At 34.9% G+C, this 26855-nt stretch overlaps 1 protein-coding gene across 5 annotated transcripts in view; it reads right to left on the bottom strand.

Moving 5' to 3' along the window:
- The window catches only part of DPY19L2 (dpy-19 like 2), a 108948-nt gene that overhangs the window by 66124 nt on the left and 15969 nt on the right, over positions 1-26855 (bottom strand). For 4 of the 5 annotated variants that reach the window (XM_037729118.1, XM_037729116.1, XM_037729117.1 and 1 more), the window contains exons 5-9: positions 20292-20412; positions 15694-15787; positions 5477-5576; positions 2676-2753; positions 1829-1915 (exon numbers count right to left, since the gene is read on the bottom strand). In XM_037729118.1, the coding sequence (XP_037585046.1) occupies positions 1829-1915; positions 2676-2753; positions 5477-5576; positions 15694-15787; positions 20292-20412 (480 nt within the window). Of the gene's footprint in view, positions 1-1828; positions 1916-2675; positions 2754-5476; positions 5577-8367; positions 8460-10473; positions 10532-15693; positions 15788-20291; positions 20413-26855 lie in introns of all 5 variants that reach the window. The other variant, XM_017502223.2, reaches the window with a different exon arrangement.

Below are 26855 nucleotides of genomic sequence, written 5' to 3'. Positions count from 1 at the left end.
ATACTAATAATGCCTTAAGAGCTACAAAAGGTGAAGCGAAGAACCTTTTAGAAATAAAGAATAAGATAAAAAGTATTCAAGAGAAAGTGATACATTTACAACATAAGTGAAGCAGATCCAACCTACATTTAATGAGTATGAAGAAGAAAATCAAAGCATGGAAACTAAATACTAAAAATTATGCTACAATTTAATACCAAGAATTTTAATTTAAAAAATGTTTTTTAAATTAAAACATTTTTAAATTAAAACAGGCTGAGTGTGGTGGCTCATGCCTATAATCCCAGTACTTTGGGAGGCCAAGGTGGGCAGATTACCTGGGGTTGGGAGTTTGAGAGCAGCCTGACCAACATGGAGACACCCCTTCTCTACTAAAAACACAAATTTAGCCAGATGTGGTGGTGCATGCCTGTAATACCAGCTCCTCAGGAGGCCGAGGCAGGAGAATCTCTTGAACCCAGAAGGCAGAGGTTGCAGTGAGCCAAGATGCCCATTGTACTCCAGCCTGGGCAACAAGAGTGAAACTCTATCTCCAAAAGAAAAAAAAAAGTATGCAGGAAGATGTGCATATGTTATATGTAAAAAAACACACATACCATTTTATATAACAAACTTGAACATCTGCAGATTTTAGTATCCACAAAGCTTGGGGTGTCCTGGAACCAATCCCTGCAGACACTGAGGCAAGACTGTACTTATCAGTATTAGCCAGCACTAAGTCAGCACACAAAACATTTGCTTTATGCTCTTTTTATCTGTATCACATTTCAAAATAAAAAAGTTTTCATTAAAAGAAGTAGATGAGCACACTATTAGGAGTCCTCCACTCTGTAATGCTGAAATAGTTTGGCAAAATGTTGGAAAGAAAGAGGATGTTTTTGGGGAGAGAAAGAGGAAGGATTAATTACTATGAGGGAAAAAGGGTATGGAAAGCAAAAATATTAAAACATAAGGGCAATCCCAAAAGATTAAATCGCCATACCATACACAGAAAAGTGCTATATTTTGGCATTACTGTAGTTGGTATCATTTCTGATCAGTGTGGAGACGGGAGGTAGAGGAGCATATTCTAGGTTCTGGCTTATAGATATCAGAAGTGTGACTACAATGTAATAGAACTGATTTATTAAAACACCCTTCTAAACACATATCCAAATGAGTGTAATTACATCTAGTTCCTGTGAGGAGACTATACCCTTATTCTAATTATCTTGTCATTGGTTAAAGTAGCTTGAAACTACACTTTCTAAACTGCCTTCAGAAATAATTTAGTTATGGATGCAAAATAATCAGTCTTAAGACTTTATTGTCATATCATCGCTTGATCAAGACCTGTATTACCCAGCCCAATCACACAAAATATTCAAAAAATTTTGGTTATTTTCAAAAATCAAATCCACTCTTGAAAGGCAAAGATTTGCCACTACTGAAGACATTCTAAACAATGTGCCATAGGCTGTGATGGAAACTCAGAGGAGTACTAAAAATGTTTTGGGCAATAGTAGTGTCACTGCAATGAGTACGTAACCTCCTCAAGTGACTTAGGAGAAAAGAAGTCATTTTTATCATAAAATGGGATATGTTTAAAGTTTAAGTCTTCTTACTTTATTGTAATTTTTAAGTATTTACTTGGGCACTGTCTTAAAAAAAAAACCTTTATAATATTTTTCAAGGATAAGATAGATAAAAAGCTTTGCTTGGGAAGAACTTTGTCATGTTGCATGATAATCAGGAAAGGGCCTATTTATTCCTATACCTCTTTTAGACAGGAATACATGCTATTTGGCAGGTTAAAAAAAAAAACCAACTTTATGAACTAAAGACTTACCCACGTCATTAACAAAGATGAAGAATAATAAGAAGATAAGTACATCGAATTTCCAAACATCAAAATGAAACTAAGGATAACTGAAATCTGAAAAAAAAAGAAAGAAAAAAATACAGTTTATGGTTATTACACATATTGGCGTAATGCATACTTTGTAGGTATATAGCCATTTCTAATGCAAATTTATTTGCATAAAGATTAGTGACTCTTGGCCTAATGATAATAGAATTTCAAGCCACTGCTAGTTTCTAACTATTAAAATTCAAAACTATAAACTCTATCTGGTAGAATTTAACTTTTTCTCTATCTGCCACTTGGAACAATGAAAAATAAGTCTATGATTTCTATTGTTTCAACAGTGAAATAATATAATAAGAAAGACAGTTATAAATACTAGTTTTATTAATCTTATTTTTGTTAGACTTCAGGACTTCTATTTTTTATGAAGCTTTACTAACTTTTTATGTTTTTAAGGAAGCTATGTTTGGGACCTAAGCCAAAAACAAAATTATAAGAATATAAAATTTCAGAGTGTCATATTCGGGCAAAATGCTAAAAGTCTCATGTCTGAGAAAGAAAAGGCAGTTTTAAAAGTAGTAACAAGAATAACAAATAAAACATAAAAATAAAAAGTTTTAGAGAGTAAAACAGATCTACGGTCTAGTTGAAAGTATAGTCTGTTATGACATCTATAATATACATTTCCAGTTTTCCTTCTGGATATTACCAATACCATATGTATTAAATATTACCAAAGAGGAGGTATCCTATAAAATAGAATCACTGAGATTTTATAAACTCTGAGAACTTATTTTAATATTTGACTTATACATATTAAAAATGTTACCATGTTCATATAAATGATCTTCTGAAATTTGCTTGGCTCAATGTATCCCACAATATACATGGGAAATAATGATGCTATCTGAAATCATACAAAAAAGCAAAAGTGAAAAAAAAGTATAGAAAACTAACACTTCACTATTCACAAAGTAAATAGGAGGGCTACAGTTCTAATAATGGTAAGCAAAGTAATTTGAACCAACCTTCCCACTAAGAACTAGAATGGCTAGGAAAAATATAAATATAAAAATAAAAATATTTTAAACATAGGCATAAAAGACACATATTATTAACAAAGTAAATGAGGAATTTAAAAGATAGCAATCTCTACCGATGAGCATGACAGTTTGGGCCACTTTTCTTCCAGAGGTATCTGCCAATTTCAACAGAGGCAGATGCCTGCCAGCTGAGAGGCAGTTTGGAGACCAACAAGCGGAGCAGGCATGTCAGCAGATTCAGCAGTCAGGGTACACTGAGAAGATGCTTTACTTTGGAGCTTCAAAATATCACACTCTAATAGTGAACCAGAAATCAAGCAGCCCTCAGAAAGACTGAAACCCAACTACGGATCATCTCAGTCTGATTGCATGAAGGTAGTTCAAGATTTATGAGAGGTTTTCACTTGCCTCCCCAATTTCTCATGTATAATGTCCAGCCCCAAATCAAAAATAACCCAGGATAGATGGAGATAAGACACTATCACTAACACAATAGAAAGAGATCCACAAAAGATTTAGATCAGGAATCAGCACATTTGTTATATAAAAGGCCAGACAATAAATATGTTATGCTTTGTTGGTCACATATAGTCTCTTGTATATTCTTTTTCTATTTTTGTTCTACAACCCTTTAGATATATAAAAACTATTCTTAGCTCGGAGATCACTCAAACTCTTGTTTGGCATCATCAGATATGTCTTTAAACTATACTTAAACTATACTTCAAATGTTCAAGTAAATAACTGATAGGATTAAAAATTCCAGGAGAGCATAGAAGTCATAAAAAATGAATTGGACCAGGAATAGTGGCTCATGCCTATAATCCCAGCATTTTGGGAGGCCAAGGTCGGAGGACTGCTTGAGCCCAGGAGTTCAAGACCAGCCTGGACAAGATAGTGAGGCCCAATCTCTACAAAAAATTAAAAAATTTGCCAGGTATGGTGGCACAATGAACTAATTTTAACCTCAATTTATGAAAAACACAATTAAGAATAAAATCTTAAAGTACTTCCAGAAAAACAACATCGAATTATCCCTCTGTAAGCATGAAATGCACACATACAAACAAAACTATATATATTAGTAAAGAAAAATAAAAGCCTAGTATATATCCAGAGAATGGCTAGAAAATCACTACAGCATTATCAAACTTACCCAAAGAGCTTCTTAAATAGTTTAATCAGTACTACTGGATTAATAAGCTTGCTTGCAATGAAGTAATCCTCATTAAAAATCTATTCTACTCTGTTGGCATATACAAATAGTGAAAACCATAGAAAAATCTCTGTGTTATAACCTGAAAGGGCCAACAATTATGAAGTAAGGCAGAGGGAAAACTTTAAACATGCAGTACCAATTAAGCTGGGGTTATAATTTCATTTCATTCTTTGTGGGTTATTGGCAGCACGAGGCTTCTTGGTAGAATTTCTTACTTTCAATATAGAATACTATTAATATCATCAGTATTTGTTATGTAGGAAGGTGCTCTGATGGAAAATCTTAGTATCATGAAATTTCATCAAAATTCTCCATTTACTCTCTGCTTCCCAAATTCCGTTTCTTGGTACTAGTTACGCAGTTGTTTTGGAAACAGGATATGGGCTCAGCTCACTTAAGCAATGATGAGCTTTACAATCAAAGCTCACAGAAATGGTGCCAGGTAAAATTCTGCTCTACAGGCCAACATTTAGCTGGATTCGAAGCAGAAGGTAATGCTGTGAAGAGTGGGATTGACCCTTAGCATGTCGTGTAGCTTGGCACCCAGAATGATTCTTAGGGCAAAAGGAAAACCTGCAGTTGAGATATTACTTCAAACACCAAAAAGAGCATTTGTGAATAAAAATGATAGAAAAATGTCTTTCCCATGTCAAGCCTTAAAATCTGTCAAACTAACCAATACACTACAAGAATGTAGAATTATATTATTTCATACAAATCATACATTTATGTAAACTTTATTCCCTATTTTAAAAATCTTTTATGGCATAAATATAACTATATTTAAAAATTTCTATGGAAACAACAAAGTACATCTTGCATTCAACTTAATTAATATACCCAAAGGAATATAATTCATTCTATCACAAAGTTACATGTACCCATTTACTCACTGCACCACTATTCACAATAGCAAAGACATGGACTCAACCCAAATGCCCATCAGTGATAGACTGGATAAAGAAAATATGCACATACACCCCATGAAATACCATGCAGCCATAGAAAGAAATGAGATCAGGTCCTTTGCAGGGACATGGATGGAGCTGGAGGCCATTATCCTCAGCAACAGGAACAGAAAACCAAACACCACATGTTCTCACTTATAAGTGGGAGCTGAACAGTGAGAACACATGGATACAGGGAGGGGAACATCACACACTGTGGCCTCTCAGGGGATGGGGTTGGAGGGAGGGAGAGCATTAGGAAAAATAGGTAATGGATGCTGGGCTTAATACCTATGTGATGGATTGATAGGTGCAAAAACCACCATGACACACATTTACCTATGTAACAAACCTGCATATCCTGCACATGTACCCCAGGACTTAAAATAAAAACAAAAAATAATTTAAAACATCATCTTACCTGTGTAAAAAGTATAAATTGAGCAAATTGCCAGGGAAGCATAAAAGCAACATTGGAAAGGCAAAGTGCAATGAAGGGCCTTCTATCATTGCTTGAGGTCCTTAACAGAGAGAATCAATACCAGTAAGTTTCACCCTAAAAATAGGCTGTCACTGAAAAGAAAGACTAATTGCAAAATTATAAAATCTAAATTATTCCATTACCTTTACTATAATACAGCAAAATACAGTAACTTTTTTAAGTATACTAAAAAGAACTTGAAATGCTTGGACTATAAAACGGCCTTGCATGAAGCGATCAAAATTTGAGTTTGAAAAATAACATTGTAATTTACCATTAAATATTTTAAATACAAAAGCTCATTTTCCTCTACATAAGCATGGCATTAGAAATTTAATACTCCAGCAAGAAGGTGAGAAAATAGGACACAGCACTGCCCCTGCACTCCTCAAGATGCTTCTCCTGTATGTGTGGCAACAACTTTTATATACCACCACTTATCTATTTCAAAACATTGAAGAAAAACATAAGTGCTGACAAAGTAACATGTTCATAATTATGCGAAAAATTTAAGGAAAAGGAATCTTAAAAAATAGAAAAATCATTCTAGAATTCGGTTGAAGCACCTGGAAGTTTAAAGTGTCCATTCTGCATTACTGAGATATATTGGGAACCAATACCTTTTACCACAGAGTAACTACAGTAACTTTTAGATATAAAAAAAGAAACACAAACATTTCATACAAATAATAAAACTGTAACTGTTCCTTTTATAAATGCTGCCTTGGATTTTGATGAATCTTTGTACAAGTGTATATAAATTTTCAAAAGCAAAATTCTAAATGATCATATTGTATAGTAATGTTATCACAAAATACTCATTATGTACTTTGTAATCTTACATTTTTCAAACAAAAAATTACTTTTGACCAAGATATAGAGTACAGCATATGTCCTCAATGACACAAACTTAATGCTCTAATTAAGACATTTTATTCCATAAAACCTCTTACTGACCAGACTGATATCACCTCAAAAAAATAAAGAAAAATAACCCAACTTCCTAGGAATTAAACTGGGAATGATTAGAAAGGGGTGATGGAGAATAGGCAGCTTCCTTCACCTAATCTTTGAGAGAAAGCAAAGTGCAGAGCAATGACATAGAAATCTGAATAAGGAGCAGGTTCCTAAATCCAAATTCAACCACAGAATATACTTGTCAGGCTGGCAACAAATCAGAAGTTAGTTAGCCTGCTGCATTCTCAAGGTTTGTGCCACTCCAGTACACCACTATTTACCACTCTCTTCAATTCGTTTTATCTGAGGCCACAAATATTTGCATGGCCGTGTTCTGTGATTAAAGAGATAAATATGGCATGGTCCCTGTTTCCACTGGTACTTTCAAATACATATAATTGGCTGGGCATGGTGGCTCACGCCTGTAATCCCAGCACTTTGGGCGGGTGGATCACTTGAAGTCAGGAGTTCGAGACCAACCTGGCCAATGTGGCAAAACCCTGTCTCTATTAAAATACAAAAATTAGCCGGGGGTGGTGGCGTGTGCCTATAATCCCAACTTCTTGGGAGGCTGAGGCAGGAGAATCACTTGAACCTGGGAAGCAGAGGTTGCAGTGAGCCAATCATGCCACTGCTCTCCAGCCTGGGCAACAGAGCAAGACTTCATCACTAAATAAATACATACATACCTACATGCATACATATAATTGTATATTTATACACAGACATTTGTGTATGAGTGGATGATTAAATTTACTGTTTGAAAAAGCAAAGAAGATACACAAATGATTTTTATATAAGGCAGAATCTGCCAGGGACTAGTAGGTGAAGAACGGAGTCCTCTGGGAGTTTGGAGAAGATAGTGATCGTTATTACATTCAGTGAGAGTTCTCATTAGTATTCTATTAAACTTATTTCTCTCATAAGGTTATTTATACTATTCTACCACTTAAAGATTTGTTTGTTCATTTCTCAGACCTCTTAAATAGCTAAAATGCTTATAAATAAAATCCCTACAAAAAAAGTGTGTCCAAAAAAAAAGTTTGAGATGAAACTGGTTGACCTGTTAGAAACATTGGTTGTTCAGAAATGCTTCATAAATATGCAAATATATGTACTCTGTATCCATCTAACTCCACATTTCCCAAATTCTTTTGCACACCGAATACTTTTTTCATGGCACATTCATCAAAACCACAGGTTGGAAAACAATGTCAGAGTACCTCAACTTTGAAAACGTAATTGTTTCTCAAAAACTTTTGAATCTTGGCAACCATATATGAACACATACCTTTTGGTTTATTAAAACATAATGTAGTTATCTAAAACCTGTAGTCTACACTCTTAAATGGAGAGCAATTTTTACATAGCAATTTTGAATTATTTTCTTAATTTTATACACAATTTACTTTTAAAATAACTTTAAAATGGTCTAAATTTGTTAATTACAATGTCATAAGTTGAAGTATATATGTAATAATATATATTTTATATAGTATATATATATATTTACACACACACACACACACACACTCACACATATATATATGTAATTTTGAGAGGGAGTCTCACTATGTCACCCAGACTGGAGTGCAGTGACACAATCTTGGCTCACTGCAACCTCCGCCTCCGGGGTTCAAGTGATTTTCCTGCCTCAGCCTCCCGAGTAGCTGGGATTACAGGCATACACCACCACGCAGGGCTAATTTTTGTATTTTAGTAAAGACGGGGTTTCACCATGCTGGCCAGGCTGGTCTCGAACTCAGGACCTCAAGTGATCTGCCAACCTCGGCCTCCCAAAGTGCTGGACTGAAGTATATTTTAAGAAACTTAACTTATAACTTATTTGCCTTTGTTTTATAAATCAAAGTTACCTGAGAATCAAAGTTAAAATATACATCTGAAGTACAAGGAACGGATAGGAAAAACTTTCACGGAGGGGTGGCGTCCACATCACACGGGTGGCCTGAAATCAACAAAATGCCCATTTCATATCATGCTTACTACAACAAACCTATTTAAAAACCAGGGGTGAGTTTGTTTTAGTAATTTTAATACTAGGATCACTAGATCCCATTTCCGAGTGTCTGGCATAGCTTCTCAGGTTTTGAAGCTCTCTTAATGCATGAGGCCATTAAGTAGAGAGCAATTAACTACCATGTACAGAAACCAGCAACAGATAGATCAGATATATGTCTTAGAAATAATTTTTATTTTTAGACAAAATTCCCATAAGACATATGGGAATTTTGATGGAAAAAATTTCCATCAAAAATTCTAAAATTCTAGAAAGAATGTAAACTCTTATTACTTTGTAAGAGTCTTAAAAGTTATTGCTCCTCTTCCAAGAAACCAAAATTGCAAATTTTGGAAGAGGAATTATGATACCTATAAGAAAGTCAACTCATCCAACAGTTGTCTGGGACACTCAGAGAAAAAGCTTTGTCTTTCTGTCAACACATTGTTGAATGACAATGCATTTGTTTGCTTTAAAATAATATATATAAGGCTTTTATGTATAATTATTATGATTTATCTGATTTTTAAAAATTAACCCAAATATTATGATTTACCTAACTGATTTTTAAAAATTAACCCAACAGCAATGGATAAAAGTGCTTCTACCCTGGCTGGGTGTGGCAGCTCACACCTGTAAGCCCCAGCACTTTGAGAGACCTAGGTGGGTGGATCACGAGGTCAGGAGTTCAAGACCAGCCTGTCCAACATGGTGAAACCCCATCTCTACTAAAAACACAAAAATTTAGCCATGTGTAGTGGCACATGCCTGTAATTTCAACTACTTAGGAGGCTGAGGCAGGAGAATTGCTTGAACCCTGGAGGTGGAGGTTGCAGTGAGCTGAGATCGCATCAGTGCACTCCAGCCTGGGTGAAAGAGCAAGACACCATATCAAACAAACAAGCAAGCAAACAAACAAACAATTTCTACCTTATGTAAACTGTGTCATAACATGTTAAATATTTTGCTCCCAAGAGCTAGTAGAGTCTCACTCTTTTTCATTGCCATATCTTCAGGATCTAACAGAACATGGACATAGTATGTACTCAATGTTTTGTTGAATGAATCCACTGTATTTGAAATAAGCTTCTACGAGCTCTTTTTTAGGTGGACTACGTTTCATTGGGCTGAATTCATAAGTTAATGTCTATTTTGAATTCAGCACTTTGCATTACTGAATGGGCAGCATGACATAACAGAAAGAAGTGAGGGAGCAGATGGCAGTGTCTTAACCGTGTGCCTGCTGTCAGGCCTGAGGCCTCTTTCATTAGGGCTAAGGGGAGTGCAGTATGTACAAAGTTTTAGTTAGGCAAATGAATAAGTTCTAGAGATCTGCTGTACAACATTGTGTTAATACTGTTTTGTACACTTAAAAATCTGATAACAGGGCAGATCTCATGTTACTTATTCTTACCACAATAAAAAAGTTGAATATATATTTATGTTATATATGTTTCTATAAAATATAAACATAATTTTATAAATATATGTGTGTGTGTGTGTGTGTGTGTGAGAGAGAGAGAGAGAGAGAGAGGATTTAAAAGCAGGCAGACACAGAATAGGAAATCCAGCTTCATCATGTAAGTGAATAAGTAACTTTTCTTTAAATTTAAATTTCATAACTTGTATGGTGAGGCTACCATCAACCCACAAAAAAGTTTAGTAGGAATAAATCAGATAATGTACATGATGTGATTCAACTCAACAAGTACAGTATTTCTCTTTCTCTACAGAATATATGTATATGTATATTTTACTAAAAATAAGGCAAGAGATTTCATGTTTGAAATTCTAGCTAAACATTTCAATCAACATGATTAAAATACCAGTTTATAACACAAGGGTCTTTAAAATACTGTGAAGTCATAAGTAGTATACAATTATATATTGTTTTAATGAAAACATTTTCTTGTTCCTCTACAGCCCCTTCTATTTCTTAAAAATTGCTTTCTAGAAAACAAACCTCTCCATGGTTGAAAAATAAGCACAGTACTGTAATAAAACCTCCTAGTTGAGTCCCACTGCAAAAGAAAAAAAAAGAGTATATAATCAAAATTCAAGTAAAATATAGTGAGTTTTTCAGTTATCTCAGAATTTAAAAATCAGCTTTCCATATTTAAAACATAATAGTAATCAACCATACCCATGTAGTTTATATTTAAATACTGAATGTACACTTCTAAAAAGTGTACACAGTGTACACATGACCTCAATTTTATAAATTATAGCTAAAATACTTTTTAAATAAAATATATAAGGTGTGAACATAAAATAATTTTTAAGAAACAAGCTTGCACTTTAGAGTCTAAATCACATCCTTAAAATACTCTGAAAAAAGGCAAATTTTTATCTTTTGAAATTCGATTTAAGGGACTGAGAGATGAAGACAAGATTCTAACAGTTTCATTTAACAGTAACTTAGAACTGTCTAAACTACTGCAAATATTCTTTGAGTTCCAGAGAAGCAGTAACACAGAATACAAAAATCAGATGAAACATAAAAACCATTTCTTTTTGTTTTTTGGAGTTTTTTTTCAGCATGAATATTATTTACTAGGGTTCAATATTTTGTTTACAGCATTGTTTTTATATGAGGTAAAAGTTACATATAATGAAAGGCAGAAATCCTAAGTAAACATTGGCTGAGCTTTGATAAATACACTTGTGTAACTCAAACACCTATTCAGATACAGAGCATCACCAACACTTCAAAAAGGTTTCCTCATGCCTTTTTCTAGTCAATTGCTGTCCCTCTTAGCCAGCCACTATTCTGACTTTTTTTTTTTTTTCTTTTAGATGGAATCTCACTCTGCCACCCAGGCTGGAGTGTAGTGGCACCATCTCGGCTCACTGCAACCTCCGCTTCCAGGGTTGAAGCTGATTCTTCTGCCTCAGCCTCTGTGGTATCTAGGATTATAGGAAACATGCTACTACACCCAGCTGATTTTTTTTATTTTTAGTAGAGACAAGGTTGCACCATTTTGGCCAGGCTTGTCTTGAACTCCTGACCCCAAGTGATCCGGCCACCTTGACCTCACAAAGTTCTGGGATTACAGGCATGAGCCACTGTGCCCAGCCAAAAGCCATTTCTTAAATTGCCTTTTTGTGATCATGTCTGTGTGTGGGAATGCAGATGCTCACACCCACATCTGTATAGTGTTTCCACGCTTGACTTTATCTTCCCTCCGCACACCACCTCCCTAGTCTAGCACATTCTAAGCACTGTGAGGACAGGAACAGGTTCTTTATATGTCTTGGTCATTACTGTATCCCCAGCATCCACACTTGGAAGATTAATAAATATTGGCTGAATGAATAAAGGAAGAAATATGTTTAAAAAAAAAACAGCAGATGAAAGCTAATGGAAAATGATTTACCAAAGTTTCACCAGGAAATCCAGAGGATGAACTTCAAAGAGGAAGAAATTGAAAGAAAGAAGGTGTGAGAAGCAAGGACCAATTGTACACAGAATAACAGGAGACATATGGTTAAATAAAAAAAAAATTTGACAACAGAAATAATAATCGTGGCAGCTGCAAGGGGTAACAGGAGTATGAAGTGATGGTAATAATGTGTAAGATATAAGAGGATGTCTTTAAGAAAAGCATTCTAAGATTCCCTGTGCTGATTAGAAGAAAGGGAAAAATATCACTGTATTTTAGACTTGATCAAATTATGTCTGTATGTTAACATTTTATGGTTAGCCTCCAAAAGAACAGAAGTAGAACATCTACCTTCTCAGTAAGTGCCAGTGGGAAGGGTAGCTATGGTAACGAATACAAAAGTTTTCCCCAAATTCCTATTTCTTTTGTTCCTCTTAATGCCAGATTCCAATCTCACAGTTTTGATGACACTTTTATAGTCAATATTGGTTGAATCTGTATATCCTTCTTAAAGACTAGAGCCTAATAGTGCATTTTATATTCCACGACTATATAACCAATTTAGAGAGACTAGCACCTCTTAGGTAGCCCTCCCAATGAAAAATACTGATTTTAAAATGTTTTAGTCATTGTGGTATAACATTTTCCATATTAAAAAATAAAAAAGGTAAGAAATACAAACTATTTTTTAAAAATGGAACTTTTTAAAACACTTTAAACCTGCCCAATCTCAAAGCAATTATTTTCCTCAAAATACTTTAATGAGCTTACATATTTCCATATGACATACATAAAAGTGCATTGAAATAGAGAAATGATTGTACTCTGAGTCCCCACTTGCCAGCCTCCAAGAATCAGTTACTGACCTGTTTTTTGAGATTAACATAACCATTTCTATATATATATCAAAATATGATTTAAATTAATCTGTTTTTAAACAAAATACAAATGGAAATATGCAGTGTTTTTTTTTAATTTTGTACCTGGATTCACTCATTCAAAATTGTATTTGTAAGATTCAACCATGTTGTACGTAGCTGTATAGTTCATTCATTCTCTTTATTGTATACTGTTCCACCAAGTTAATAAATCAAAATGTATTTATTTCTTTGTTAACGGATATGTAGGTTGTTTCCAGTTTGAAGCTGTTGCAAATAATGCTACTATATTAATGCATGTACTTCCTAGTACATGTGTGCAAGACATTTTTGGGAATATATACTTTAAATTAGAATTACTGAGTTACAAGTTATCTATAACTTCAACTTTACCAGATAATGTACACTGTTTATCAAAATAGTTGTACCAATTTATATGTCTACCTGTGGTGGATAAAAGTTCCTTTATCAATCTATTAGATGTGAGTTGGTATTTCACTGTGGTTTGAATTTGTATTTTCTTTATGACTAATGATGGTGGTCAACTTTGCATATGTTTTATTGACCATTTGGTGTTCTTCTGAGAAGTAACAGTTCATAAACATTTTGTCCATTTTTCTATCAGCTTATCTTTCTTCTTTGTCTTTATCTTCCTACTCTAATATAAACTTCATGAGGACAGAGATTTCAGTTCTGTATTCCAAGCACCTAGAACAGTGTTCCAGGTCACAACAGGCTTTCAATAAATATTTGTCAAATTAATGAATGGAATTTCTGGATAGTAGGTGGTATTTACTTTGTAAATATCTTCACTGACTTTGTGGTATTTTCTCCTACAGTTCTTTTGAGGAATTGAAGTTCTTTTCATCAAATTTATCAGTTTTCCTCATAGCTGGATTTTTACATCTTGTTTAAGAAACCATTTCTTATTCCAAGTGACTGATATTTTTATTACATGATAAACATTTTATAAATTTGTCTTTCATATTAGAGAGCGTTTAATCCAAGTTGGAGTTACTGTTTATATAGCTCCAATTTCTTTGTTCCATGTGATCTCCCAATTATTCCAGCACTTTATTAAGATGCCTGTCCTTGCCCACCAATCTGCAATACCCACTTTTCCATATATCAAATGCCTTTAAACATACATTTCTGCTTCTGAGCTCTGCTTCTGGGCTCAATTATCTATTTGTCTATTCCTGTGCCAATATCATGGCATATTTTTACCTTAGCTTTATCATATAGCAACCATTGATAGCATAAATTCTCATTTTTCGAGAATATCTTGACTGTATTTGGCCCTTTGCATTTCTGAATAACTTTTATATCAGCTCATCAAAGTCAACAAAAATATGTTGGAATTCTGACTGGTAAAGCACTGAATCTATAAATCTTTTTAATATAAAGTCTTCAATCAATGAATTGAAGATTTATCTCTCCACTTAGATTTTCCTAGACATACCTCAGTAATGTTTTAATCATTTTCCCATAGCTGTCATATGTATCTTTTGTTGGATTTATTCTTATGAACGTGATGCTTTTAATGCTATTCTAAATAGCTTCCTTTTAAAATTTCATTTTTTCTTTGATGCTAGTATATGCAATTTATAATTCTGAATTTTAATATTAATGTTTGCATCTAGTAACATGTAAATTTTCTTATTATAAATACTGTATCCATAAACTTTAAACATTTTCTAGATAAACAATGTAATCTACTTTTAAGAACAGTTGTTTCTTTTTTTTCAAGTTTTCCAATCCTTATACTCATTACTACATTTCTTTTCATGTACTGTGCTGTATAGTATCCCTGGTACAACACTGAATATGTCACTAGTTTGCATTGATTCTATGCTAGTCTTTTTTATGTTGAAAACTTCCCAAAACAGTGTGCATATTTACTAATCTCTATTGTTATAAGCCCCATGAAAACTCAATAAACATTTGTTGAAAGAGTAAAGTTATTACTTTTAATTATAAATTTTAAATGTTTTGTAGGACAAGAATAACATTGTAAAGAAACCTGATGATTTAGTTAGGACTATGTTCCATTGAAAGAAACAGAAAACCTAATAAGAGTGGCTTACACATTATGGATGTTGTTTATTATATCACTCAACAAGAAAATGAAAGGTAAGTATCAGTTGGCATTGGTTCAGCAGCAGAAGGACTAGGCCAGGTATATCTGCTATTTTTATGGCCTTTCCCTTACAGTCACAAGATGACTGCTGCAGCTGCGGGCATGACATCCTAGCGTAATAAAAGCAGGAAGAAACAGAGAAGGGGCAGCTAAATCTGTCCTTTTGTGAGAAACGCAGATACTTTCCCAGGTGTAACTAAAACTGACTTCACCTTCATTTTCATTAGCAAAAGCTAGCTGACATGGCTATCTCAGGGAGCAATGAAGTGCAGGAACAAAACACATGACCATTGAAATAAATTTCAACTTATCACCTGAGACTGGTCGCACTGCTTCTTCAAACAAAATTGTGGTAGTACTATCAAGATAGACAGGCTAGCAGGTGTAAGTGCCTGCCACATGTGATACACAGTTTTTTCCACTGCTTAATTTCACCCTTAGAATATACAATTAGAAATAAGCTGCTACTACTGCTAACCAAAGATCTCCTCCAATGTTTTATTAATTTTACACATGAAACTAGGAGGTATCCCATTAAAGCCTTTGTTAGGAAATCTTAATTAGTTTTAAAAAATACTTACAGGATAAAAGGGATGCCTTTAAGATAGAATTTTAGTGATAGCTCCCGTTTCTGAATATTAAGCTTCTGAAAAATCAAATAAATCCACAAACTTTCCTGATATGAGTCTAATCTCATTAATTTTCCTTTTTATTTAATCAACAAATATCAGCCAGTCTGTGTAAGCCCAATGAAAGGTCTCTTAATTCAGTAGTAGCCTTACCTCAGGTATGCTCCATACATGAAGAACAATCCCATCATTAGTCCATTTAAAATAAAGATTACACCAACATAAAAGCAAGCAGGCTCTCCCAATCCTTTGAAAAGATACAGATAATTCAGTGTTTAATGAATACAGGACTGTAAAGCAATTGGGCATAATTATCTCAGTGCTTTGCAATCAAGAGCTCATGAATTTGCTGAAAGCATTTGCTTTCCAGATTGCGGCTGTGTTTAATTCTTTACCCTTATAAGAGTTTCTATGTATGTTTATACAGACACATATATATATGTGTGTATGTGTATATATATGTGTATATGTGTGTGTGTGTGTGCGCGCAAAACACATGACTGTTGAAATTAATTTCAACCTATCACCTGAGATCGGTCTCACTGCTTCTTCAAATAAAATTGCAGTACTGTTATCAAGATAGACAGGCCAGCAGATGTAAGTGCCTGCCACATGTGATACACAGTTTTTACACACGTATATATACACATACACACATATCTGTATAAACACACATATATATACATACACGCACACATGTAAGCTCACCCTTAATGAGGTATTATATAGTTACACTTATTTTTATAATTGTGTTTGTACTTTCCTCTAATGAGTTACTATTATACTATAATGATTTGTTGGGGCTTCACATTTGTTTAGGTGATGCTACTGTAGTTCAGTGTCTGGAACTCTCTGTAGAACCACTTAATGAATACAAAAGAAAATTCATTGCATTATTTTCATCTTTTGCTAGGCTCTAGGAAGAGTTAAGGTATGGTTTTGACTTCAGGGTACAGCTTTAGTCTCTATGTACTTTACAATCATCCCACAGAATTCTCAGAACAATTTATGATATTAGCCGATATAAAAATACTTTCCTTATGGTTGAGAAAACAGAACATAGAATATTCAACTTGTCAAAGGTTATTTCACTTTAACTGGCTGGAGCCAAGGTCTGAAGGCTGGCCTTCTGATTCTTTCTGCCTCTCTGATCACTCCTTCCAGTCAGTTCCAGTAATTTCTCTCGTTTTATGTACCTCTCTAATATTGGACCACCTTAGACTTCACCATATGCCCTCTTCATTTCTCCATCCTTACATTCTCCATAAAGAAATTCTTCCACTCCCATGGCTCCAATGATCTATATACAGATGACTCCAGGTCTACATTTAGTCCAGAGCTTTTTCCTTATTCTTACATACCCAGACAGCCACTTGACATCCCCACTCTGAGGTCTCTTAGGTACCTCTAAGTAATGCATACACAGTGAAACACAACAATGCAAACCTGCTGCTGTTCAAATGTGTCCTACCATTCAAAGGAGCTCAGTTACTTAAGCTAGAAACCAAGCTGTGTTTCACATGATTCTTCACTCACCTTACCAAACAATTACCGAAGCTTGTCCACTCTACTTCCAAAATCTCTCTCAAACCCAGGCACTTCCATGTTATCCTTCCTGCAATCACTTGCTCAGAGCACAACAGTCTCCTGCCCGGCCTCCCTGAACCGGCTTTTGTCCCTTTACTAATATTCTTTCCATACCATTGACTACATATTTTTTTAAATCCAAATCTGTTAAAATTCTTCAATGGATAAAGTAAAACTCCTTCACCAGTACACGCCCTTCGTGATCTGACCTTTGCTTTGATTTCCAAAACCGTTTCACATCGTTTTTCCTCTTCGTTGCTTCCAGGAATTCTAGCCTTCTTTCAGCTCCCTCCTGCTTCAGGATATTTGAATATGCTATTCCCTATTCTTAAAATACTTCTCCTCTCTTACTCCTAATGTCGGCAAAACTAACCTATCACCTATTGGGAATGTAATTAATACCATATTTAGGTGATCACTTTCACCACTCAGACAGGGTCACATCTTCTAGCTGACTGAATCATTACAAATTCTCTCATCGGCCAAATCATGGGCAAACTCCCATTCACAATTGCTTCAAACAGAATAAAATACCTAGGGATATAACTAACAAAGGATGTAAAGGACCTTTTCAAGGAGAACTACAAACCCCTGCTCAAGGAAATAAAAGAGGACACAAACAAATGGAGAAACATTCCATCTCATGGTTAGGAAGAATCAATATCTTGAAAATGGCCATACTGCCCAAAGTAATTTACCGATTCAATGATATCCCTATCAAGCTGCCAATGACCTTCTTCACAGAACTGGAAAAAAAACCCTTAAACTTCATATGGAACCAAAAAAGAGCCGGCATAGCCAAGACAATCCTAAGCGCAATGCCAGAGACATCACGACCTATAATCAAAACAGCATGGTACTGGTACCAAAACAGAGATATAGACCAATGGAACAGAATAGAGGCCTTGGAGGCAATGCCACACATCTACAACCATCTGATCTTTGACAAACCTGACAAAAACAAGCAATGGGGAAACGATTCCCTGTTTAGTAAATGGTGTTGAGAAAACTGATTAGCAGTGTGCAGAAAGCAGAAACTGGACCCCTTCCTGACACCTTACACTAAAATTAACTCCAGATGGATCAAAGACTTAAACACAAGACCTAACACCATTAAAAACCCTAGAAGAATACCTAGGCAAAACCATTCAGGACAGAGGCATAGGCAAGGACTTCATGACTAAAACACCAAAAGCATTGACAACAAAAGCCAAAATAGACAAATGGGACCTAATTAAACTCCAGAGCTTCTGCACAGCAAAAGAAACCATCATTAGAGTGAACTGACAACCAACAGAATGGGGAAAAAAAATTTGCAATCTACCCATCTGACAAAGGGCTAATATCCAGAATCTAATATCCAAAGGGCTAAAACAGATTTACAAGAAAAAAACAAACCCATCCAAAAGTGGGAGAAGTATATGAACAGATACTTTTCAAAAGAAGGCATATATGAGGCAAACAAACATATGAAAAAATGCTCATCATCACTGGTCATTAGACAAATGCAAATCAAAACCACATTAAGATACCACTTCACACCAGTTAGAATGGCGATCATTAAAAAATCTGGAGACAACAGATGCTGGAGAGGATGTGGAGAAATAGGAACACTTTTACACTGTTGGTCGGAGTGTAAACTAGTTCTACCATTGTGGAAGACAGTATGGTGCTTCCTCAAGGACCTAGAAATAGAAATTCCATTTGACCCAGCAATCCTATTACTAGGTATATACCCAAAGGATTATAAATCATTCTATTATAAGGACACATGCACACGAATGTTGATTGCAGCACTGTTTACAATAGCAAAGACCTGGAACCAACCCAAATGCCCACTGATGATAGACTGGACAGGGAAAATATGTGGCACATATACACCATGGAATACTATGCAGCCATTAAGAAACGATGAGTTCATGTCCTTTGTAGGGACATGGATGAATCTGGAAACCATCATTCTCAGCAAACTGACACAAGAACAGAAAATCAAACACCGAATGTTCTCACTCATAGGCGAGTGTTGAACAATGAGAACACATGGACACAGGGAGGGGAGTATCACACACTGGGGTCTGTTGAGGGGGCAAGGAAGGCACAGTGAGCGTACAGTGGGGAGTTAGGGGAGGGGTAACATGGGGAGAAATGCCAGATGTAGGTGACAGAGGGATGGAGGCAGCAAACCACAATCCTGCATGATCTGCACATGTACTCCAGAACATAATAAAAATTTTTTTTAAAAAAAGTCTCTCATTTTATGAGGCATTTTCTCCAGTCCTTTACATTTTACACAAAAAAGTATAATTGCCCCTCAAACATCCTCATCAATTCTATTTTTACTGAGGGAATCAGGAAAAAAAAAAAAAAAAGAAGAAGAAAAATACAGATTTAGTTTATATTCTAAAGTTGAATGTTGTTGCAAGTCTAAAAATATATTCATAAAATATAATAAGTAATCATGTTGTTAAGAATTTGAAGAAATAAAGAAAAAAACAACAGTGTTAGTGTTATTCAAAGAGATACATGTGGCTTTGAACAAGAGTCTCAAGGGAAAGCACCATATTTGAATTGTGAAAGTGCTGAAATGCAAACATCTTAAATGGTAGTGACCACTATGTAACCTGGAAAGCTGTTAGATGATTCCAAAAGTGTTTCTTTGACAAAGACACCAATGTAGAAGATAAATAGGAAGACTTTTATTAGTACTACTCATGGACTCTGAGCATATATAAAAAGTAATTCTTCTAAATCAATCTATTATTGCATATCTGATTTTTAAATATGTATGCATAAATTTATATATTAACTGTTACAAATAGATATTTGACTATTTAATCTATCCTCAAAATTTATATATTGAAGCTATCCCAAAAACCATCTTTCTGTATCTTCTCATTCTGAAAGAGAAAACTTATAGTCAAGATTGCCTTACAATGGGATATGTTAATACTCAAATTCCAAATTTGTACTCAAATTTGTAAGTACACAGCCTTCCTTCTCAGGAAACTACTTTAAAATGTAAAATACTCATTGAGGTGAGTCAGTTCTAAATTTTTTTAAATCAACAACAGTTTACAATAATTCTAAAAAGTGAATAATAATATTATTAAATGTTTATGAATGTTTACAAATGACAGCAGAACAGCTTTTTGGAAGAAACATGCCTTCACAGCTTTGAACTTCATTAAGAGGTTCTATTCTGGTGACATTCCAGCAGGTCTTAGCTTCTAGTCCAAATAAATTCATTATTCCCATGAATGTGCGATACCAGGAGGCTATGATTACCTTTAAAAAGATAAAAACAAAGAGATAATGGAGGAAAATACATTCTCTTCATAATAATAATCTTTCCAAAATACCATTTTGTGATGGTTGACTTACACATTATAAACTCTAAAAATTTAGGTCATTTCTCTTGTGAATCAGTCACTTAAAAATTATATATTATGCTTCTACATAGAAAAATTTTATATATATGGTAACCAATTCTATGATATAAATAATAGTAAATGTAATTCAGTATAAAAGTATATAATTAAAATATGGTGATTAATAGAAAAACACAAAAATTTACAGAAACATTTCATAATTCATTTCATTTAGATCCTTGAACTTATTTCTTCATAAAATATATAAAATATGTTATAAAAATTGAACAGAATGGAATAATAGCTCCTGTGCCCATTACAATTTTAACCAAGCACAAGATTTAATTCAACAACTCTTTCAAATCAGCAATCTATTTTTAAAAGTTCAAGACAAAGGAAAAATAACAACAGAAAAAAATTCCAGCTAAATATTCCTGTCTCAGAGGTTTTTAAAAAATAACATTATACATTCTGGAAAACTAATATGAGATCATTGGGGAAAAAAGTTAAAAAATAATGAGTTGAAAGAGAAACTAAGTGCCTCTTAGAGCTAACCACTTTTAATATTTTGGTGATTGGCAGAGCACAGTGGCTCACACTTGTAATTCCAGCACTTTGGGAGGCCAAGGTGAGCAGATCAGAGGTCAGGAGTTTGAGACTAGCCTGGGCAACATGGTGAAACCCCATCTCTACTAAATATACAAAAATTATCCTGGCGTGGTGGCAGGTGCCTGTAATCCCAGCTACTCAAGAGGCTGAGGCAGGAGAATTGCTTGAAACCAGAAGGTTGAGGCTGCAGTGAGCCGATACTGCACCACTACATTCCAAACTGGGCAACAAGAGTGAAACTTCAACTCAAAAAAAAAATATGGTGATTATCTTTCCAGTCTTCCCCCTAGGCATTTAAAACATGTAACTAGAGTTACTCAATACTAGGTAATGACATCATATTATCAATGTTAATGTAATATACATTACTAAACATTATAAACATCTTTCCATGTCTCGCAAGTGTAGATTTATTATGCAGTTTGACATAGTAGCAAAAGCATGGCTTTGATGTCAGAATTGAACTTAAATTTGACTCTGTAAGTCACAGTTTCTATGGTCTCAAGTAATCCTTCAACCTTAGAAGGCTGTCAATCACTTCACCTCTCAAATGAGTTTCATCATAACCATTCTGCAAGAGAGGTGAGATAAGAGCTCATAAATACAGTCATATGTGTTCTATGTCCTAAGAATAGTACTGGTATATAGTATGCAGTGAATGCTTTTACCTTTTTAATAGATTCTGTTCTAAATGTATATGTTTTATTTTTAAATGAGAAATTAGTCTCCTGTGAACACAAAAGTATGAATATAAAATTCAACATTGTAGTGCTACATAGCATTGTCAGTAAATCCAGATTCTCAATTTTTTATCTATGTGATGTGAAAAGATCAGGAACAACTCCTGTTCTTCATAATACTACCAAGTTTTGAAAACAACTGAACTACATTATAATTACTTTTAACATTTTTCATAATGTTGAAAAAGAAATGGAAAACTGTGCTAATTATTCAATATTGTTGAATAAGTAAAAAAAAAAAAATTGTTGTCTCTGAGGCCACACTGTTAGAAATTAATGTAACAGGAAATAGAGAATTTTGCTATATAAAGAGTCTGATATAACCCAAAAAAATTAAAATACTAATTATCAAACACTGAGAGGAATGGGGCTAGTATAATAAGCTACACCCTCATTTTATATAGAGAGTAAATCAACATTAACTGAAACTGAAGATACAGGAAATAGGTTTTTTTTTTTGTTTTTTTTTTATTGTTTTTTAAATTTATTTTATTGCATTTTAGGTTTTGGGATACATGTGAAGAACATGCAAGATTGTTGCATAGGTACACACGTGGCAGTGTGATTTGCTGCCTTCCTCCCCATCACCTATATCTGGCATTTCAGGTTTTGCATTTACATTAGTTATGAAGATAGCCATGAAAGTAAATAAAAACAGAAGAGTGTCTCTAAAGGGTAAGCAGGGATGCAGAGAAAGTTGGTGCAGAAAACTGTTGCTTTAATCTTAGGCAGGTCTATATTATACAACTGTTACTAATAGGAATTACATTAAAAACAGAAATGAAAAACAGAAAGAAATCTGAAAAACTTTCCAAGTACCTGGAAATTAAGCAACACAACTTTATTTATTTTGTTATTTGTGTGTGTATGTTTCTAGAAGGTTTTAAAAAAATATTAATTTTATGTTTAGGGGTACATGTGCAGGATGTGCAGGTTTGTTACATAGGTAAACATGTGCCATGGTAGTTTGCTTCACCTATTGACCCATCAACTAAGTATTAAGCCCAGCATGCATTTGCTCTTTTCCCTGATGCTTTCCCCTGCCTTGCTCTGCCCTGCCCTGCCCTTACAAGCCCCAGTGAGTTAATTATTCCCCTCCCTGTGTCTATAATAACACAATTATAAATTGCTAGCAGATCAAAGAAGAAATCACATAAGAAGTTAGAAAATAATTTGAACTGAATGAAAATACAATATATAAATATTTAAGTAATACAAATGTTTGCTATTGGGAAGATGAAGTGGATATACTTTTCCTGATTACTCCCTTCAAGTACAACTGAAAACCCTTTGAGTTATATACAAATCAAACATAAGAAGACTCTGAAAAGTAGAGAGAAGACAGACTTGAGACCCAAAGAACAACATGGTTATGAGTTCCATGGGCTCTCTCTGTGCCTCATTTTCTCAGATTTGGAGTTAAAGAGACTGGCAATCCAGATATGCCAATGGGCACTGCTATGGTTTAAATGTGTCTCCTCCAAAATTCAGGTGTTGAAACTTAATGGCCAATGTGATAATATTAAGAGATGGGACCTGTAAGAGGTGACTACACCATAAGGACTCCTCCCTCATAAATGAGATTAAAGCTCTCTTGCTTTCCTACTGTCTGCCATGTGAGGGCACAGTGTTTCTCGCCTTCAGAAGATACAACATCAAGGCACCATCTTGGAAGCAGAGAGCAGCCTTCAACTTCCTTGGACTCCAGAATTCTTGGACTCCAGAAATTGTGAGATATAAATTTCTATTCTATACAAATTACCCAGTCTTAGCTATTTTGTTCAAATAGAAAACAGACTAAGAAAAATACACAAAAGTACCAAGAAAGTCAAAAGACCAGAAAAGGGCAGCCTAGAAATACAGAAAACCTTTAGATTTATCACCTCTCCGCTCCAACTAATTGCCAGAGGGAAAAAAAAAATGTGGTTTCACCCTTATCAATAAACAAAGACCAAGTGGGGAAGCTAAACTTCCACCCTCCCTAGACTTTGTTTTTTTGTTTTTTTTTGGTTTTTTTTTGAGATGGAGTCTCGCTTTTGTCACCCAGGCTGGAGTGCAGTGGCATGATCTTGGCTCACTGCAACCTCCTCCTCCTCGGTTCAAGCCAATTCTCCTGCCTCAGCCTCCCAAGTAGCTGGGATTACAGGTGCCTGCCACCACGCCTCGCTAATTTTTGTATTTTTAATAGAGATGGGGTTTCACTATGTTGGCCTGGCTGGTCTCGAATTCCTGACCTCAGGTGATCCTGAAAGCAACAGGATGGTGCCCTCTCCCTTTATCCCTTCCTTTGCTGGAGTGGTGCCAGAGATATCCAGTTAAAATAGCAGGTTTAAATAAAATCCAGTCTCATAACATAGTACTCAAAATGTCTGGGCTTTAAGTGAAAATCACTCATCAAGAACCAGAAAGGTCTCAAACTGAATGAGAAAATAAATAGATTCCAACACTGAGATGAAAGAAATATTAGCATTATCAAGAATTTTAAAGCAACAATCATAAATATACTCTAATGAGCATGCTTAAAACAAATGGAAAAATTGAGACGCTTACCAGAGAAGTAGAAAATCTCAGCAAAAAACAGAAATCAATACTAAGAACATTTCTCAAAACCACACAATTACATGGAAATTAAGCGACCTGCTCCTCAATGACTTTTTGAGTCAACAAATAAATTAAGGCAGAAATCAAGAAATTCTTTGAAACAAATGAAAAAAAAGATACAACATACCAGAATTGATGAAACACAGCTAAAACAGTGCTAAGAGGAAAGTTTACAGTGGTAAATGCCCACTTCAAAAAGCTAGAAAGATCTCAAATTAACTTAATATCATATGTAGAAGAATCAGAAAAACAAGAGCAAACCAACCTGAAATCTAGCAGAAGACAAGAAATAACCAAATCAGAGATGAACTGAATGAAATTGAGACACAAAAACCCATACAAAAGATCAACAAAGACATAAGTTGGTTATTTGAAAGAACAAATAAGTTTAATAGACCACAGGCTAGACTAATAAAAAGGTGGAGAAGATCCAAATAGACATAATCAGAAATGACAAAGGAGATATTACCACTGACCTGGAGAAATGCAAAAACTCTCAGAGACTATTACGAACACCTCTATGCACACAAACTAGAAAACCTAGAAGAAATGGCTAAATTCCTGGAAATACATAACCTCCAAAGATTGAACTAAGAAGAAATGAAAACCCTGAGTAGACCAATAACAAGTTCCAAGATTGAATCACTAATAAAAAGCCTACAAACCAGAAAAATCCATCAGAGGGCTTCACAGCCAAAGTCTACCAGACATATAAGGAGAGTGGGTCCCAATCATACTGAAACTATTCCAAAACACTGAGAAGGAGAGATTCCTTCCTTACTCATTCTATAAGGCCAGCATCATTCTGATGCCAAAACATGGCAGAGCTACAATGTAAAAAGAAAACTTCAGACCAATATCTCTGATGAACATAGATGCAAAATCCTCAACAAAATACTAGCATACTGAATCCATCAGCACATCAAAAGCTAATCCACTCAATCAAGTAGGCTTTATTCTTGGGATGCAAGATTGGTTCTACACAGGCAAATCAATAAATGATTCCTCACGTGAAAAAAAAAAAAAAAAAAAAAAAAAAAAAAAAAAAAAAAAAAAAAAAAAAAAAAAAAAAAAAAAAAAAAAAAATCTAAATAATTGCAGAAAAGGCTTTTGATAAAATTCAACACCCTTTTATTTTAAAAACCTTCAACAAGCTTCCAGGGGAGCCGTGCGGCAGAGCTAAGTGCAGAGTGCAAAGCCTGGTGCCGAGTGCAGAGTTGAGTGCTGAGTGCAGAGGAACCATTGACATTTAGGGATGTGGTCATAGAATTCTCTCTGGAGGAGTGGCAATGTCTGGATACTGCAGAATTTATATAGGAACGTGATGTTAGAGAACTAAAGAAACCTGGCCTTCATGGGCAGACAAGCAAACTCATCAAGCAGCTCCTTGACACCACAGCCAGGTAAATCCACAAAGATGGGAAAAAACCAGCACAAAAAAGATGAAACCATCAAAAACCAGAACACCTCTTCTCCTTCAAGGCATCACAACTCCTCAACAACACAGGATCACAACTTGACCGAGGAGTGCGACGAATTGACAGAAACAGGCTTCAGAAGGTGGCTAATAACAAACATTTCTGAGCTAAAGGAACATGTTCTAACTCAATGCAAAGCAACCAAAAACATTGAAAAAAGTTCAACAAAATGCTAATTGGAATAACCAGCATAGAGAAGAACATAAACGACTTGATGGAGTTGAAAAACACAGCACAAGAACTATGTGAAGCAAACACAAGTTTTAATAGCCAGATTGATCAAGGAGAAGAAAGGATATCAGAGATTGAAGATCAACTCAATGAAATAAAAAGGCAAGACAAGAGAAAAAAAGAGTGAAAAGACATGAACAAAGCCTCCAAGAAATATGGGATTATGTGAAAAGACCTAATCTATGCTTGATCGGTATACCTGAATATGATGGGGAGAATGAATCCAAGCTGGAAAACATGTTCCAGGATATTATCCAGGATAACTTCCCAAGCCTAGCAAGGCAGTCCAAATTTCAAATTCAAGAAATACAGAGAACTCCCCAAAGATATTCCTGAAGAACAGCAACCCCAAGGCACATAATCGTCAGATTCACCAGGGTTGAAATGAAGGAAAAAATGCTAAAGGCAGCCAGAGAGAAAGGTCAGGTTACCCACAGAGGGAAGCCAATTAGATTCACAGCAGATCTCTCTGCAGAAACCCTACGAGCCAGAAGAGAGTTGGGGCCAATATTCAACATCCTTAAAGAAAAGAACTTTCAACACAGAATCTCATATCCAGCCAAACTAAGCTTCGTAAGTGAAGCAGAAATAAAATCCTTTATGTACAAGGAATTATTGAGAGATTTTGTCACCACCAGACCTGCCATACAAGAGCTCCTGAAAGAAACACTAAGCACAGAAAGGAAAAAGTACCAGTCACT

This window comes from Cebus imitator, unplaced genomic scaffold (assembly GCF_001604975.1).
Source record: "Cebus imitator isolate Cc_AM_T3 unplaced genomic scaffold, Cebus_imitator-1.0 Scaffold294, whole genome shotgun sequence".
In the NCBI taxonomy this organism is placed as follows: Eukaryota; Metazoa; Chordata; class Mammalia; order Primates; family Cebidae; genus Cebus; species Cebus imitator.
This window is presented reverse-complemented; position numbering and strand designations above follow the sequence as displayed.